Source organism: Accipiter gentilis, chromosome 31 (genome assembly GCF_929443795.1).
Source record: "Accipiter gentilis chromosome 31, bAccGen1.1, whole genome shotgun sequence".
Classification (NCBI taxonomy): domain Eukaryota; kingdom Metazoa; phylum Chordata; class Aves; order Accipitriformes; family Accipitridae; genus Astur; species Astur gentilis.
This window is the reverse complement of record NC_064910.1, coordinates 9,051,621-9,070,428: the sequence shown is the minus strand read 5'-3', so window position 1 is coordinate 9,070,428 and position 18,808 is coordinate 9,051,621. Positions and strand designations below refer to the sequence as shown.

The 18,808-nt window shown below is 46.1% G+C and overlaps 2 protein-coding genes across 8 annotated transcripts in view; one reads left to right on the top strand and one right to left on the bottom strand.

The window, feature by feature from the left end:
• ATP10A (ATPase phospholipid transporting 10A (putative)) overlaps positions 1-8,025 on the bottom strand; it is a 104,846-nt gene extending 96,821 nt beyond the window's left edge. The window contains exons 1-2 of the mRNA XM_049834081.1: positions 7,622-8,025; positions 7,056-7,110 (exon numbers count right to left, since the gene is read on the bottom strand). Coding sequence (XP_049690038.1) covers positions 7,056-7,110; positions 7,622-8,025 — 459 coding nt within the window. The remainder of the gene's footprint in view (positions 1-7,055; positions 7,111-7,621) is intronic.
• The window catches only part of UBE3A (ubiquitin protein ligase E3A), a 551,561-nt gene that overhangs the window by 217,319 nt on the left and 315,434 nt on the right, over positions 1-18,808 (top strand). The gene's annotated exons all lie outside the window — the stretch shown is intronic.

Here is an 18,808-nt window from a genome sequence, read left to right as displayed (position 1 = left end):
ATTTTTTAAAATTCCTAATTAAATACCGCAACCTTTTCTCATTTCAATTGTTGGAAATAGTTTTGCTGTAGTCCAATGTAAATTTACTGTTCTCAGGCAAGAGAGGAGCCCTGTTTGTGGGAGAATTGTGTGGGTGATGTAACACATAGAGCTTCCAGCTCACTTTCCTGTTATTCAGATGCCAGAGTCTGTGATCATTTGTATACAGCAAGCTGCCTATATTTGTGTTTCACATTTTTGTGGCACTTGCAAGATACCTACTGCTATGTATTACTCTTGTATTTTGCCACTAGTATGAGATTGTTGCTGCTGAGCTGATTCATCCTTGTGGAGAATGAAGTCATATATTTAAAAAGTAAATTATTTGGCATGTGCTTGACTTAACTACACTGACTTTTTATGATGTTGTGAGTCAAATTCAGAGTGTTTGTCCTCATCTTCAGTGATCTGGACTGGCTGTAGTTCAAGCTGCAAACAAAGGCTGTGGTCAACAGCCTTCTGGACAGTGGAGGTTTTTCTACAAATGTACCAGTCTGTATGGAAAATGGAAATAACTTCAGCTTTCAAGACTTCTCTGCATTTTAATGGAAACTTAAAATTCTGAACAAATCCTGTGTGCAAAGGTGACTGGGTTAAAATCTAAGAGTGACTCCTAGGCAAACAAGAACAAGTGGAAGTTTGACAGAAGCTGGTCCAAATTCATGCAAACATTTTGACTAGTTAGCACAATTTTTATTTTTTTTTATAAACTTGAGGAGATCTTCTTGGCCCCATTAAGGTATCTTTCAAGGTTGTTAGTTCCTGCTTTCCGTAGTCATCCTGAGACCTTTCAAGCATGGGATGTTTGGCTGAGCAATATTAATTGAGGAGTGAGGACTTTTTGGAGTCTGCTATTAATAGATGGGTACTAATAAGGTGATTCAGGAGATTTTAATATTTTATGAGGTTTGTGGGGAAAAAAAAAAGATAAAAAAGAGGTGCAGGAGGAGAAAATATTCCTCAGGTGAATCATTCTGATTTAGATAAATGGTTCTCATTCCACCTCTCAAAATGTGGATTAAATATTCAGAACAAGTAATTGTGAAGTAATGGACAAAACCTGACATCCACCTGCTGCATCATCTCTACCACTTAATGAACAGTAAATTATGTAGCTGCTTTGCCACACTGGGTGTATTTAGTTACAGAAATGGGGAGATGGCAATAGAGCTGTGATGAGGCTGTGGTAGGTTTCTGTTTTTAACAAAGACTGCCAAATGTCATTGTGTAATTTATGATTATTCCAATAAAGACTGCTTTTAGATCGAATACAGAGCGGAAACAGGCATGCCATGAGTGGCAGATTTATGCCTGAAGTCCTGTAGTTTTAAGAATATAAGTGAACCTTGAGAACAAGTAATTCTTAAACCATATTTTACTCTGTCCACTGTAAGTTAGGAGTAAGTAGGTGCGTATCAGACTGATAAAGGAGAAGTCACATGCTGTTATCTGATTTTACTGAATTAACCTAATCTATAGCATCTCTCTTGGTTCTTCTAAAGACAATATAGTGCTCTTAGAAAAAGATTGCTGTGACAGTGTATTAATAAATAGTTTGCTAATGCAAAACAGCATTAGATCCGATAGTCTGAGTTTTGCAAGGTTTCCAGTACCAGTGGTCTCTGTGCCACCTCCCAAACGCAGAGAGGCTTGTGCAACAGGGGAATATTGTTACCTACACCCCCAAGTGAGGAAATTGAGGCACAGGCTTTCAAACCATTTGTTGCAAGATCACTCAGGCAGTCTGTGATTCAGGCATTGCCTAAGGCAAGTAAATCTGCACATGTGCTAGAAGGACCATCGCTTGACTGAGATGCATTTTACACTGGTACATGTTTGTTTTTTTCTTGTACAATTTACAACAAGCATTGTAAAGAGTATGTTTAGTGCAAGACCTTTACCGTCAAGTCCAGGATTAAAAAGGCATCTGGAAAATGTTTAGTTCCTTAAGCCTGTATTGGAGTACAGCTTTGCAAATGCTTTGTTTAATGCATTACTGACTTTGTCAGTAAAGCTGTTTGGGGTTCGTCCCTCAAACAATTCTGAGCCCTCTTTGTCAATCAGGGTTACTCCTTTTGAGATTATGGTGAGAAAGCTTGAATGTTTTCTGACTGAGGACAAATTTGGTCAGAGCCTTCTTTTGTAGATAATAGCATGTGCATGGTTGCATAGTCACAGCCTTTTCTTGTAGAAGTTTGTTTCTAAGCATTCAGGAAGGGCACATGCACACTCTGAGTGTTAGACCCTTAGTGAGAATCAGCCATTGAAAATGTTTCCTTGAAGGTAGCATTTTTCCTATTCATTTCCATAAGAATAAAGTATTGAGACTTCAAGTGGACAAAATGAGCAAAATAGCTCACTTCAGAAGATGTTACTGTTGGTTCCTAGCATAGGAATTAAGTGATCTATAATGGCCTTTTTCCTGTCCCTTTCCCATGAGTGCAAAGGGGTGCGAGTCCTTCGCTAGGGTACAGCTCTAAGGTGGACACTGATTTGGAGCAAAGACACATCTAACAAAGTATCCAACAAAATTATGTCATATTCTCTGAGGCAAGAAAGGTAAAACCATGAAGTAATTATGGTAAAGAGGAAATGAAGATGCCAGATGGATCAATGCAAGGCTTGGAAGTATCTAGATGTAAAGTCAGCCAGTCTCTCTCAGCCATCAGTAGTAAGGATACCGTAAAACGGTGCTTGCTCATGGGACTGTGCCAGATACCATGTTTACATGTGAATCATCCACAGGACATTGGTTAGAAAAAAAAAATCGAAGTTGTGACATTGGCCACAGGATGAGTTATTATTCAGCATATGACAGTAATAAACTATGAAATTCACTTCAGGTTTCCCTCTTCTCCAATTGCTTTTCCTGACCCTGTTCCCTGACAACCTGTGAGAGACTGAAAGAGTTAATGTCTCAAACATTATGGTGAGGCAAGTTCTGCTTACAGACAAACCCTGCACAGCAAGGAACCAAGGTGAAAAGCCCATCAGCTCAGACATCAGCAACAGGAGAAGGAGGACGTGCTGGAGGCCAGGAAGCTCCCTGTTCTGATAAGCTGTTCTGATACAAAGATCAAACAATGGCCATGTCTGCAGGGAAGGAGAAGTTACTCCCCAAACCACACCCAAGCCCAAGGGCTCACAAACTGCTCATTGGCCTACTAAGTTCAAGTGCCCACCCAAAGAAGGGGCAAGGATGATAAAACAACACAAACCAAAGCCCCAGGTGTGCAAGCCCACCGGCAGTGGACCTGTCGGCTGACTGGACCCCTCGGCTGACTGAACCAACGCTGGACCCAGGACCGGTGAAATCTTTCCCTCTTCCTTTTTCTCTCTCTGTCTTCTCTCTTTCCTTTTCCTTTTCCACAGTCCCTCCACGTCATCCATTTCGAGACATAAACCATTGACCAAGTCTGAGAGTAAGAGTGGATCCAGCCGCTCCTGGGCCCTTCTCTGAGTGTTGCCGAAAAACTCAGAATAAAGAACTTATCAACACCAATTTAGTGTAGATAAGCAGACACTTCTTTATTGACGGCCGGGTGCACAGGTGAGTCCTCTCAAAAAAACCCACGCACACCTGAACACTAAAATCATACACCTTATATTAAACTTATTCATTCATATTCATTAGGTTTCCGAGAAAGGTTATGCATATCCATTAGATTTCTGGGAATTTATTAGCATATGCAAATGTCCTTCTATGCAGGCGTGGTGACGCCTCTGGTGGTCTTCAGAAGCCCTCTGGTGGTCTTCCGTAGTCTTCCTCACTTTGTCCGATAGTTGACCTCTCGGGTGATTCTGCGCAGTACGATTCTCACCACCATTTACATAAAAATGCATACTATGTCTATTCTTAAATATAACCTTTCTAATGATTGCTCCTTCCGTCACACCATCTCATTAATATTCTGATGTTAAAACAGTCATTGGTTAATCTCACTTAACTCTACTGATTGGAATCCTCGATAATTAGATCGAGGTGGGAAGGGTAAGGGGTTTCCAAGCAGCAAACTGGTGTCCATAACGGTTTCCTTAGTTTCTTAAAACAAAACACTACTGATCAACAAATCTTTGTCAAATTTTCTGTGCTTAAATGATTTTAGACAATACTTGAATTCTTATGGTTACACATAGTACATTTTCTAAAGTTCCTAAGTTCCTATGACTATATTTCAAACTTAACACTCCCATGGTTAAATGTGTAGAATATAATAGATAAGTATAGTTTTTGCTAAAATATTTCTTATAATTCTACATTCCTATTAAAATTGAATATGATTAATTCTAACTAATAACAAATCAATACCAAATCAGTAACATGAGGAGGAGTCTAGAGAGCAAGGGGATCTGCTCTGAACCTCGTGACTCAACGGGAGGGATCTCCTTATTCCCTGAATCAATGTATATGGCTGCCCTGGGTTACACAGTTTACAAAAGTAGTCTTATGCCAATTACTGTTGTGAGAAACCCTGCCACCTACTACCATGTCTCCCCAGTTCAGTTTGCTTCTGTCATGAATAAAATCTTTAACTGGTTGTTTGGTGTCATTTCACCTTAATTTAGCCTGAGGGAATTTCGAATTAAACACGACTCCCTGGTCTGTCCAGTCTGGGTCGTGACACAACCTGCTTTCTCCACCTAATTGTTCTTTTCCCTAATTCTGCAGGGATTACTAAAAGGCATGGGCAAGTTATCTTAGAATTTATTTTCAAATTTGGTAACTTGTAGCTTTTTCTCAGTGATAGATTATAGGTGTGAGAATGTGATGATTCCCTGGTTCCTGGCCTCTGCTCTTAGGGAAATGCATATTCTACCATGAGAGAAAACATCTGGAAGTGTAAGGAGAAATATTAAAATCCCTAATTATTCAGCCAAGAAGCACAGCCAAGTCTATAAAAAAGACTAAGTTCACAAGGGATCTTCGGCTGGGGGGACCTGCAAGAAACTCCATTCTACAGCCTTAGCAGAGAGCCATAATATTCTCAGTAGCGACCTCTTTCACGTGACTGTATTTTTGTTGCCACAAACAGGGATCTAAAAGAGGATGAATGAGAAACTCAAGCTCAGTTTTTCACTCTGCCACAGATCTACTGGGTGCTTGTGCCAACTCGCTTTGGTTGGAATTCATTTCACGTCGTGTGAAGCAGCAAATTGTCTAAGCTTTCTTCTTACTTAAGGGAGCAAGGCAGTACCTCCAAAGGACAATTCATTCCACTTACCTGAGGTTGATGAGAGCCATGCTCTGGAGATGCTGATCTCCATCCAGACTCTACAGCAAAACTGCCTGAACTGGCTTGCGCTCGGGAACAGCCTTTTATGCATAGGGTCTGCCTTTCTGCAGTCCCTTGATTGCCACAGTCATGTTGCTTTCAATTCTGAAGCCTGACCTGGATGCTCTTCCCTGACGGGTAACATACTCCAGTGCCTCCTGTAAACACATCCTGAGGCTCCTGTGCTGAATGTAGACTGCTCCTGTGAATTGCAATGTTTACTAAAGACCTATTTGGAAGGAGTCAGGCCCTGTCTGTCTCAAGACCTGACCCGGACTGCCCAATTCTGACCAAAGTTTTGTCAGTTGCTCCTGATTGTGTCTGAAGTAAATATGAGTTAGGTCAAATTTGCAACTAATACAGATGCATACTCACAGCCTCCCATGAGATCCTAAATTGGTCACTGCTGCTTTTAGGGCCCTTCCTTAGTTAATGAAAATGCACTGAAGGCTGTAGTCAGGAAGATTAATAGAGTGTCAAGTAATGTGAATTGCATTAGAATGGTGAGAAAATGGATCCCTTTTTTCTTCTGAAACCCTTGAAGAAGGGCACTTTTCCCTTGGGGCTACTCTGCTCTGCAAAGGGGCTGCTGGATGGAAACAGCTGCCCAAGTGCAGCAGCCCTCCTGCGTGTGTATGTTGAGAACTGCCTTTTTCTACCTTTCTCCTTCTTGGTCTGTTAGTAATTTAGCTGCAACTCACCTGTGAATGAAGGAGTGCTGTTTCATTCTAGCCCCTGTTTCCAGGGTGCTGAATGGGCTTTCATATTCTGTGAGCACAATAAAGCTAGGCAAGTGTTAAAAGAGAGAGAACTGGAAGGGCATGAAAGTACATGAGTAAGCGATGGAATAGTTTGCGCTTTTTTTGCTCTAAGAGGGAGAGAGTTGATGTAGCAGTTAAAAAGAAAACAAAACCAAAAAAACCCACAAACCAAAACAAACCAAAGAGCCCCACTGTTTTAACTTATGTACAGAGCAAACTGGATATGAAGTCCTTGAGGTGCTCCAGGACTGTCAGTTTTGTGTGTTCCCTGGTTTGCTGCAAGCCCTGGGATCCAGTAACCTGTGCTGGATACCTGCCAGTCTGCTCCACGGCTCCATGTAGGAGCAAAGCAAACAGTGCTATCGATTAGAAACCAAGGTGTAAAAAAGTAGCTGACAGCATGGCTTGCTCCCTGCTGGCTGTGGGGTTAAAGCCAGAGGAGCTCAGGAGCTCCTACACGTATTTCTTCCTTTAGAACTGGTTTTCACGGCAAAGCTCCACTTCCATGTTTTATTCCTACCCTTGAGATGAAGCTTTTTTCTCACCTGTCTCATGAACTAGAGGTGGGATGCCGTTTCCCTACATGCTGGCAAACACCACTCACATTTGGATGCTCTCATACTTCTTGTTTCATCAAGCAAACTCAAGAAGCAGGTAGGAGAGATGAGCCTGTGGTTTGTATCCTACAAAAGAGAGTAGGGATGCAAGCTGGGGGAAATCAAGCTCACTGTCTTTTTTTTATTTGTTTTTTTTTATTACACAAGGCCTTTGCTGTTCTGGATACCAAACTAGCAATGGTGAAGTGTGTGTGTGTGAGATAAACAGGATGGTTTTCTATGTGGTATTGGGTTAGGAAAGCAATTGCTTTGCAGTGTTGTGGGAGATCAGCACTGAGACCCAGCTCTGAGCCTTCTCTTCTCCCCACTGCACAGCGGCAGTTCCCTCTGCCTGCCCTGGTGTGCCATGTGCCCCGGCCCCTCACCGTCTCGAAGACGCTGGGCTGGGCCTGCTCCATGTTTGTCAGTGTCTTTCCTCTTCTGGAGAGACCAAAACAGGACACGGGAGTCCACATGGAGTCTCAAAAGTGCCAAATAAGAGAGGAGAGCATTTTTTTGGTTTTTAAAGAGGGTTTGATTGGGTTTTATTGGTTTTTTTACTTGGGTTTTATTGTTTTTTATTGGTGTTTTTAATTGCTTATTGCCCAATCTTGCCAAAACTTCTTCCTGTCAGAACTCAAGGCTTGTGCTTCTCTAAAGAGCTGTCTTTCCATCTTGAATGTTTCCAGGGATGGGGCATCTGGGGCATCTACTTCTTTGATGACCTGTTGCTATACTCTGCGCACTGCCAGGGTGTGTCTGTCTTCATCTTCACCCACCCATTTGGTAGCTGAGGCGAGAGCTAGCTAGCTGAGGACAGCCACCCCCCAGTGGCTTTGTCATCCTCAGAGTGACAAAATGCCACCTCCAGGCCCCAGTAACCTGGGTGGCACTCCAGGGGAGTCCAAGAGGCTCTAGCAGTGTCTGGTGGTGTCCAGCAGCCTCTGGCGACCTCTGGCGACCTCTGGCGGTCTCCGATGGTCTCCAGTGGTCTCTGTTGGTCTCCAGTGGTCTCTGACAGTCTCTGGTGGTGTCCAGCAGACTCCAGTGGGCTCCAAGGGACTCTGCCTGGTGCTGTGGTGCTGCCGGCCAGAAGATGGCAGCCCATCTCCTCGCCTCTTCCCCAGGGCTGAGGGCGGAGGACATGGGCCCCCTTGATGAGAGGCAAGGGTGGAAAAGCAGGGCTCCTGTGCAGCTGTCAACCTGGATCGTCTTCCTGATGAGCCTGCCAAGCGGACGGACGTGGCTGTGGATGGCCCACTTATGACATTGTCCGCAGAGGTGGTGCTGCTTGTTGGGAACTGTTTGGAGGGTCCCTGAGAGCCCCTGGTGGTCCTGCAGTGCTTTGGGCACCATGGTGCTGGAGGAACCCTGGGCATGGTGGTGTAGTGGCCCATCAGCCCTGCTCAAGGTGGATCTAACTCCATTGGTTCTTCCTGCTCTTGAGGTGGGTCCACCTCCATGGGCTCGTCACCATTCTGTGGCAGGTTGACCTCCATGGGCTCGACTTGCCTGCCATAGGTATTGCTCCTCCCGTCAACCTGCTTGCGTTTTTTGGGCTGTGGAGGCATCCTTAGTGGCTCCAAGAACCTCTTCTGTCTCTTCCCACTGACCATGGGCTCTCACCTTGCTTTGCTGGGTTCTCCTCTGCCAAGCACGCTTGGTGTCAGAGTCTCGAGCTGCAGAGTGAGCTGTGGGCTGGCCTCAGGGGTGCCAGCTTGTGTAACGGAAGGCTGGTGATGTCACTAGCAGAAGTTGCTGCCCCATGACACCCCATTCTGGGCAGCCATTTTGCTTGCCAGAGAGAAAGGCTGCCCCTGAGCACCAGGACTGCCCTCCAACTGCCCTTGTGTGCCCTGGGCTCCAGTCCCTCCTTGTGCCAGGCCTGGGGTCCCCTCGACGGACAGTGGCCACAGTGTCCTGGGAGGGTCGGGGAGTCTCCATTAGCCTCCAACTGCTTGGCTACCTGCAAGGTGCATTGTCCCTGCATCTGACAGCAGCAGAGAGAGGCAGAGGGGAGGAGAGGGCTTGGTGTCCTCCGGGCTGCTGTGCAGGGATGATAGGAGGAGTCCATTGTAGGGCCACCGAGGGAGGTCCTTGGGGCCTGGAGGTGGAGTTTTCAGTGTGAGGACAGGAAAGCCTGTGGGGGATTGCTGTCCCCGGCTAGTTCTTGCCTCATCTACCGAATGGGTGTTTGAAGATGAAGCCAGAGCTGCCCTGGCATTGCTCAAAGAATAGCTGCAGATTGGTTGTGCCTCTAGACAAGCACGCAGAACTAATTTGATCTTGGCTATGGGATCTTCAGGGGAGTGCTTAGGGTGAAGGGTGTGTAGGTGCTTCTGTCCCATCAGGTGATTTCCCATGTACAGTGTAAAAGCTGCTGAGAGCACCACTTCAGTTAAGAAGTAAAGGGAGGTTTTTACTTTCCTCCACAGTGATTCAATGAGAAGCAGTCTGCAAACAGAAATCTTGCTGACTGTGGCTGGAAGAAGGAAACCGAAGCTGGCTGTGAAGGTGTTTCTGGTGATGGCTTCCTGTGCCTGTGCTGCCACTGTGACAGCACATACCAATGTGCCCCTTTGTCCTGTGTCATCCCAGTCCTCTGCTTTTATGGCCTGTATAGATACAGAAGGCAATACCGACTTCTAAAATGTGCACTGGTGTCATGGAGGAACGTGTCATCTCTCCGGTATTTACTAGTTTCCTTTCTCCCTTTGGCTTGTGCTTTTTTGTCAAGGCTGCTGTGCAGACTGCATCTTGAGAGGATTGTTTGTCTTTTCTTTGGGTTAGATTTTTGCTAGCTTTTAGGTGTCAGAGAGAGATGGCACAGGTGGGGAGGAGGTGCTGATGAGCCCTGTCATTTTCCTGTAATGAAAACCATTCTGGATGATGGAGATCTCAGGACACCTTTTCTATCTTCCTACTGTACTTGTTGCCGTGATGCCACATGAGCAGGAATAAAGTAGGAGTTACGTTTAGGTAGTAATGGTCAGAGGGCAAACTGTCTCCAGGACATTTCCTTGGCCTGAGTTTAGGCAAGTAATCTTTATTGGAAAATGTTCTGATATGACCATGCTTGTGAATACTTATCCTGGTGCAACTGTGACTCTCTGGAGCAGATTAACTCAAGGGTGTACCTGCCTCTATCAGCTTGATATTACTGATAGATTATAGAGGTATAACCTCCTTCCTTTTTCCTCAGACTGCATTATTTCTGCTTTTCTTGGGTACAGTTTTAGGTTACCTATGTTATAAAGAATTGGATAATTTTTCTTGAGTCAAGTTATTTAATGAATCACTCAGGACAATTACTATTTGAGTGATTTGACTTTGGTTCTTCATGAACTTCTTCCTGAATACAAAACTGGGTTTGCATCATCTGGAATAAAGGAGAAGAAGATACTGCAGAACTACCAGGGGGTTCTCTGACTTTACAGTCCCACTGGTAACACTGGAAGTGAAAGCTGAATTCACCTGCCTCTCCACCATATGTCGACAATAATAATATTGATAAAGCCTATGTATTCAGTGCTATACTTTTAAACAGTTTCACAGCAATGTGCAGACACTTGAATGTAGTGCAGGCTCTTCTCTTAACTAATTTCTTCTTTGAGATGGTAAAATATATTTTCTGAAAGGTAGAGAAGATGAAACTATTTCAGTTGACTTGCTTAGGTTATGTTGCTTAGGGAACTAGCATGGAACTGATTCATTACGTGTCCACAGCATTCCACCCTGGAGGTTCATCTTCCCTTGGCAGGGGGTGTGTGTCATACCAACAAGTCACCTCCAGCAATCATTCCACAGGCTGTCCCTGTGCCCAGAAGGCCCAAGGGTCTCTCCCTGCCCTTGGTGGCCATGCACTGGTGTAAGAGTCGGTCAGAAAATCAGCATTGTCTCAACATTGTCATCAGGAACATGAACAGTACATTACCTGCCAATAGCCTGTTTGGAGCGCAGTGGCTGGTCCCAAGGACGGAATGTGCAGTACAAGGTTCCTGGAAGGTACCTGGCTGGAACCGTTAGAGATAACCACATAGCTACTGTCAAAAAGGATGAATTACCACTGTTGGCATAACACCGATGAAGAAATCATGAACTTTAGACAAACTTTGCTTCATTATAATACCAAAACACACCTCCTGGTCGAAGGCTACCCACCTCCAAGACTAACCACGCCTCGGACACTGAGCCCGTGCCTGCATGCTCGAGAAGGGCGGAGATATGATAATTGTATCCTGAGAAGGTTGGAGACTCCTGAGGCAGAGGTGGAGCAAGGTGTGTTACTAAGCATAAAAGATGACTTCTGAACAACGGAAGTTGGAAGCTTCCCCACCAAGGACCACGACGATCGACGACGCAGCATCAGCTGGACCCGGGACCGTTAGGACGTCGTGAGATCAGCGGTGATAGCTATAACCCCTCTTTCTTCTCTCTCTAAACTTTATTTCACTTTTCTCCTTTCTTTCACCCATCTCTAACTATTGCGTGCCTCTTCACAGGCAATACAATAAAGTTTCACTGTGTGATTACTGCTATCCCCTTTGCTGTTGGTCACCTTAATTTTGCACTTTCGAGATCGTAGCAAACGAACAATCACGAGTCCACCGAAGTGGACCGTGACAACTGGGCCCAGCTGCTGGGTGTCCCTGATGCCTCCTCTGCCACTCAGCTCCCAAGGAGAAGCCTGGTGCTGTTCCTCTTCTCTCAGGCCATGGCAGAAACCAAGCCTGCAGTGCAGAGACCCCTATTAGCCGTCCCCTTTCTGCACCAGAGCTAAAGCCTATGAGGCCCCGCAGCCAGGAGGAGCAGGGACTTGATGTGGCTGGACACAACCCCATTATGTGGGGCATAAGGGGGGCGATTTCGGCAGCTGCAGCCTGGAGGCAAGCCAAAGTGTAACCAGATCCCTAGGTTGGGATGGTTGGTGCCAACAGCCTGCCATGGAAGTAAATCAGGCTTTGAGAAACAAGCACACGGAGGTGACACTGGTGTGCTGGAAGGAAAGGTTGGTCGTATTCAGACCTAGAACATCTGGATCTGTGACCAAAGCCCAGCCAGGCAAAGGACAGCTCTTCCAAACTGTAAAAATAGCCCATTGCTGCTATCGCTGTCACATGCCCTTCTCCCACTGAAACCAAGATGTGCAGCCTCTCTATTAAACACACCCATTGGCTGTGTTTATAGGGGATACAAAATGCTCTTCAGTCATGGGGTAAAAGTTTCAGAGCTCATTTGTGACTCGAACTTTTCTGAGAGTTCTTTGCCTACCTCAGTTTGTGGGAAGACATTCAGATCTTACCTCAAACCCTGGCAAGTCTTCTTTTCCTTTAGGATTTAGTATATTGAGTACTGAAAGATTAAGAGAGGTACTCTTCTTGCCATTTTGTATGTTGGTGCCAAAATTGATCTGTACCTTCAGACTATGTAAATAAGGGCATTTATGCCACAGACATTCATTTAGTTGTGGTGATGCCAGAGGTGAAAGACAGGTGTTTGGTTCCCTCTGCAGGAACTTTGCAGAGATGTAGAGAGCATGCATGGTTTTCTCACTGTTCCTTACCAATGCACCAACGGACCTTTGCTACCACACTGTCAGGGGAGGTTCGGACTTGACATGAGGAAACATTTCTTTCCCAAGAGGGTGGTCACACCCTGAAACAAGCTCCCTGGAGAGGTGGTCGATGTCCCATGCTCATCAGTGTTTAAGAGGCATTTGCACAATGCCCTTAATACTATGCTTGAACTTTTTGGTCAGCCCTGAAATGGTTAGGTAGTTGGACTAGATGATGGTTGTTGAACTATTCCATTCTATTCTATTCTATTCTGTTCTATTCTGTTCTATTCTATTCTGTTCCCTGTGCTCACCATGAGTCAAATACCAATGAGACTTACTTGCCTGAAATGCCAGGGTTTTTTCAGCTCCAAAAACACTTTGAAGGACACATAACAGAAAGGTTACAAGTGGAAACAGGATACTATTTTTATTTTTCTAAGTCTGTTTCAGAGCCGATGCTCACAAGCATTAACACAATGTGCCTGTGTAGCCAGGAGCAGGCTGATGCATTCTTCAGTTGAGCTTGAAAAAAACATCCTTTGCAGCCTGGCAAAGCCAAGTCACAGAGCTACAGAAAGTAGCAGCAGGAACACAGGCCAAGCAGTCCCTGTGTCCTGAAGACTGAGAACATGAAGAATGAGGATCAGGACCGACCACACACAAAAGAGGAAGAGGTGTGTGGTACCATGTGGTAATTTCCAAAGCATGACAGGCAGAGGTGAAAAGCATATTATTGCATTCAGAAACTTGCTCCACCGCTGTGCTTCTTGGCCAATGATGCATGAAAGGCGCTCTCGTGCCAGCCCTGCACTTGATTTGCATGCAGGGAGAGCTGAAATGTGGCAGGCAGCTAACAAGCCTGGAGCCCTTCCAAGCATAGGCTGTTTTGCATAAGCAAGAACCTGGGGAAATGGAGCTAAGGGAAGAGCAGAACTTGCTCCCGCTCCAGACTTGCACTGGGCAAGAGAGCCCGAGAGAGCCAGGGCACGAGTGGTGCCTTGGAGGTGCAAGAGCAGCCGGCAAGGACTTAGCCAAAAGGGCCCAGAGGAGCCCTGACAAGAGGCTGTGCTCAGTGCTAGAGGACAAGAAGCAATACCCAGGAGCATCCCTTGGAGCCCACCCTGGGAGTCAGAAAGCTTCCCGCCACCGGATGCAGGGCATGAGGGACACCTTCGTGGACCATGAGAAGTGGGCACCTAGCCAAAATGGCCCAAAGGAGTCCTGGCAAGGGGCCATGCTCAGTGCTGCAGAGGAAGGCAAAAATCCCCTGGGGACACTTGCTAGCCCACCGTGGGGGAAAAAAAGCCTTCCTCCCCCCAGCTGCAGGGCACAAGAGGCCATCTTCGTGGTGCATGAGCAGCAGGCAGTAACCTAGCCAAAACAGAATGGAGGAGCCCTGACAAGTGGTCCTGCTCAGTGCTGCAGAGGAAGGCAGAAGAACCTTGGGGCCCCATGCCAATGTGCCATGGGGGAAAACCTTCCTGAACCCAGAGCTGGTGATCAGCTCTTCCCTGAGCATGTGAACAAGACCTGCCTCCTTGTCCCAGAGGCTGGTCATGCCTCCCAGGGGATGCCCGGCCCCAGATTTCTTCAAGGTCACTACCCAAGATGATTTTTCTCCTTTTCAGGAAGCTCTCTCCCTTGGGATCAACCAAAGACTCCCCCAGGCGTCTCCCAGACTTTTTTGACCTTAGCATTTGGGACCGGAAATCCCAGCTACCTGCCCCTGACTCCTCCAGGTAAGTAACTCGAGATATTTTTTTTCTCATTTAGATAAATCTCTCAACTTCGACAGCCACCTGAGACTCCTCCCAGGCATCTCCCAGAGTCTTTTGTCCTCTGCTTTACATACCTAAGATATCAGGTATCAGCCCCAGACTCCTCCAAGGAAACTACCCTTGAGGTGTTTTCTTTTTTGAGGGAACCTGACCTCTCCAGGATCCACCCAAGATTCCTCCCAGGCACCTCCCAGAGTCTTTAGACCTCTGCTTTATGTACCTAAGATCTCAGGTAGAAGTCCCAGACTCCTCCAAGGAAGCTACCCTTGAGTTTTTTTCATTTTTGGAAGAAGATCTGCCCTCCAGGATCCCCCTGTGAGTCCTCCCAGCAACTCCCAGAGGCTTTTGACCTCCCTTTTAGCTACCTCAGATTCCAGGTAGCAGCCCCAGACTCCTCCAAGGAAGCTATCCAAGATGATTTTTCTCCTTTGCAGGAAGTTCTCTCCTCCAGGATTGACCCAAGACTCCTCCCAGGCGTGTCCCAGAGTCTTTTGACCTATGCTTTATGTACCTAAGATCTTAGGTAGCAGCCCCAGACTCCTCCAAGGAAGCTAACCTTAAGATTTTTCTTTTTTGGAGGAAGGTCTGCCCTCCAGAATCCAGCTGTGATTCCTCCTAGCAACTCCCAGAGGCTTTTGACCTCTTTTTCAGGGACTTGAGATCCCAGGTAGCAACCCCAGACTTCTTCAAGGCAGCTACCCAAGATGATTTTTCTATTTTTGAGGAAGACCTCTGGTCCAGGATGCCCCTGTGACTCCTCCAGGGCATCTCCCAGAGCCTTTTGTTCTCTGCTTTACGTACCTAAGATCCCAGGTATCAGCCCCAGACTCCTCCAAGGAAGCTACCCTTGAGGTTATTTCTTTTTTGGAGGAAGATCTCCCCTCCAGGATCCCCCTGTGACTCCTTCCAGGAAATTCCAGAGTCTTTTGACCTTGTCTTATAGGGACCTCAGATCCCAGGTAGCAGCCCCAGATTCCTCCAAGGAAGCTACCCAAGATGATTTTTTTTCCTCTGCAGGAAGCTCTCTCTTCCAGGATTGACCAAATACTCCCCCCAGGCATCTCCCAGACTTTTTTGACCTCAGCATTTGGGACTGGAAATCCCGGCTACCTGCCCCTGACTCCTCCAAGTAAATAACTTGAGATATTTTTTTCTTATTTAGATAAATCTCTCAACTTCGACAGCCACCTGAGACTCCTCCCAGGCATCTCCCAGAGTCTTTTGTCCTCTGCTTACATACCTAAGATATCAGGTATCAGCCCCAGACTCCTCCAAGGAAGCTACCCTTGAGGTGTTTCTCTTTTTTTGGAGGAAGCTCTCCCCTGCAGGATTCCCCTGTGACTCCTCACAGGAGCTCCCACAGTCTTTTGGCCTTTTCTTATAGGGACCTCAGATTCCAGGTATCAGCCCCAGACACCTCCCAGGCAGCTACCCAAGGTGATTTTTCTCCTTTGCAGGTGTGGCAGTACAGTCCCCCCAGCAGGAAACAAAACTTCTCCAGGCAGGCAGAAGAGTTAAAATAATATGAAACCCTAGAGGCTGCAGGTTGAAATTTGAAGTGGCCAATCAAGACGTGCCAGGTACAGAGGTGACCTTCTTGGTCAATAGGGATTAAATGACCACAGATCAGATTTGACAACGGTATAAAAGGGGTTCCACCGGAGGACGTGTTGGAATCAGTCCTCCTTGGAGCAGTGGTTCTGCAGCTGGGGACTCCCCCTTGGATCGGGGCACTGCCTGAGGTAACTCCGCAAGGGAGAGAGCCCTCATCTTTTAGGTGAGGGATATGTGCATTTTGAGTCATCACTTTTAAGGATTCTTAAGTTGGCTGTGTAGTACTAATTCCCCTTATATCATTGAGCCTGCGGTTTATAAAATGTTACCAGAGTTCTAACTAACTTTTCTACGGAAGAATAAATCTGAGCTTTAAAATCTGTTGTATTTGGTTGTGTGTGCATCTATAACATTTTAAATTGGTGTAGTTGGCAGGATGGTGTTAATAGAGGAATTATTACAGAAGCATGTCTGTAGCCCTTCTTCCCCAAGTACGCAATAGGTGAAGGAGAAGTGGTCTGACCCAGCAGCAGTCATGGAGAGAGTAGAACAATGTCACGGAAGCAGTCTAGATGGCAAAGGCAAGTCAAGAGGCAAACGTGCCTCCTAGGCACCTGCTTGATTCAAGCACAAAACCAAAAGAGTGATTCTGCTAAAAAGCAAAGGGAAGTAGATTGTCTGAAGGTGGAATTGAGATGAGGAAAGGAGCGGCCACACTTATTGGAGCGAAAGATTGAAATTACTCTGGCACAAGCAAAAAAGCCCCCCAGTATCACCCAAATCCGAAAGTTAATCATGGATATGGACCCTGAGGATTGGGATGGGGACATCTGGGGAGACTCTGATGAAAACAGCTCTGAAAGGTAGAGGAATTGGAGGAAAAGGACTTACAACCCCTTATTAAAACAGAAAGGCACACAAGTCCGCACAGTGGGAGCCCCCAAACCACTATTTGCACAACCGCTTGGTCGGGACCCGAACTCAGCGAGTTACAAGCTAAGTTTTCATGCAAGCCAGGCGAAACTGAAACTGAGTATTTCTGGAGAGTTTTTCACAGGTACGAGATGGGATGAGCAGAGCTAAGGGGTGGCATGAAGGGCAGCAGGAAGGTCTGGCCAGCCAGTTGTAAACCCCGCCCTGAGCAGTCTCTATCTCGCAGTCGGTCGGATTGGAACTACAATCCTGAAAGTAACAATCTCTGGCGGAAGGCACTGGCACTGGGGGCACCCTGAGCCATGCTGCACAGGGAATCCACTGATGACATCCAGAAGCTGGTGGAATTGCTGGAGGGGAAAGCTAGAGACCAAAGGGAAGCACCAGCAACCCCGCCCCCTCAGGAAGAGAAATGGAATCCTTTCACGGCACTGTGAGAGGAACTAGAAGGGCTAAAAAACTAGAAGCTGCAGTTTGCAGTTCAGGCCGCCCAATCCACATGGTGAATACCTGCCAATGGTCTGCTGATAAAGAGCCTTACATACACATTCCCCCGCTATTGCCCACAATGCTTTAGCCAAGGTCCTTGATGCTGTGGAAGTACCATCAGGTGTTCACATATATCAATACATAGATGATATCCTAGTTGGTGGGGATTAATGAGGAATAGGTAGGGCAATACCTCCACTGATATTGTTCCTATGACCTTAGCAAAACCCAGAGGCTTGTATGCCTGGAAAGCCTTAGATGGGAGCATCAGTGTCTGGTGGATAATCCCAGACTTCTAACCCTGTGACCCGGTTTAAGACCGTGGCCTAGTTTGTGCTTTCTTACAGGACAATGAAGAAACAAGCTATTCTAGTGCTTCTACTGGCAGTGATGACAGTGGATGGTGAAGATCTGAATGATAATGTTGTGGCAAAAATGATGGACTTCAAAATATTGCAAGCCCTTGACCTCACATGGAGCAATGTAACAATTACAGCTGGAGTTTCAGATTGTATACTCATGTTTATAGTTGGTCACCAGATGTGACTATATCCTCCAACTAACCTATGGGATCATGGGGTGGAGTTGGAATGGTACTACACTATGGCCTGAAATTCCATGGGGGTGACTGTGTATGGTACCCAAGGAACATCGATAGAGCATTCTAGAACTGAGTTTACAACTATCAACTTTAGCCAACGTTACATCTGACAATCTGGGGACTCTTAAACAGTCAGTTATACTGTAAAATGACTATCAAAAATTGGGCCATATAGGATTAGATGCTAATGAAAGAGAAGGGTGTATGTGAAGTTTTGAACCTGTTGATGGACAACAGATGTGTTCACTCCAAAGGTGTCAAAGTAGCTTCAAGATTAAATCAACAAAAGAAAATGGCAAGAGACATAGTGGTAATTGCTTCTCCATCAGGGACTAACTGACTGGGGAAGAGCTTTTGATATGTTCAGATTTTCTTTCACAGGGTGGATGACCAGCCCTCTCTAATCTTTAATACTGCTTGTAGTTATGATTAATGTAATCTGTATTGAAATAAGATCTATAAAACACTTAGTAGTTAAGCCTGTACTAATGGTTAAGTATACTCCCTTAAAAATGTTCATTTTTTTCCATCCATTCACTCTGGATATTCCTGTGTCATATAATTCCCAGAGATGGAATATCTCATGGACCTTGTTCTCAAGAGAGCCTCTTTCCGAAATGGCAAACATCCGGCTGCTCCTCCCACAGGGAAGGTGCCAGCCCTGAAAGCTCTACCTGGTCTTCACCTTCCCTTGGCAATCTATTCACAGGCATGACAGCACTGGAGATCTGTGCTTTCCCAGAGACACAATATCTCATGGTGCTCGTTCTCGGCAGAGCCGGTTTCCGAAAAGGCAAATGTCTGGCTATTCCTCCTACAAGGAAGGAGCCAGCCCTGAAAGCTCTTGCTGGTCTTCACCTTCCCTTGGCAGCCTATTCACAGGCACAAAAGCACTGGGGATCTGTGTTTTCCCAGACACACATTATCTCAAGGTGCTCTTTCTTGGCAGAGCTTGTTTCCGAAATGGCAAACGTGTGTCTATTCGTTCTACAAGGATAGAGACAGCTCTGAAGACTGTTGCTGCTCTTCACCTTCCCTTGGCAGCCTATTCACAGGTGCAACAGCAGTGGAGATCTGTGCTTTCCCAGAGATGTCATATCTCATGGTGCTCGTTCTCAGCAGACCCTGTTTCCGAAACATCAAACATCAGGCTATTCCTACTACAATGAAAGTGACAGACCTGAAACCGATTGCTGTTCTTCACTTTCCCTTGGCAGCCTATTCACA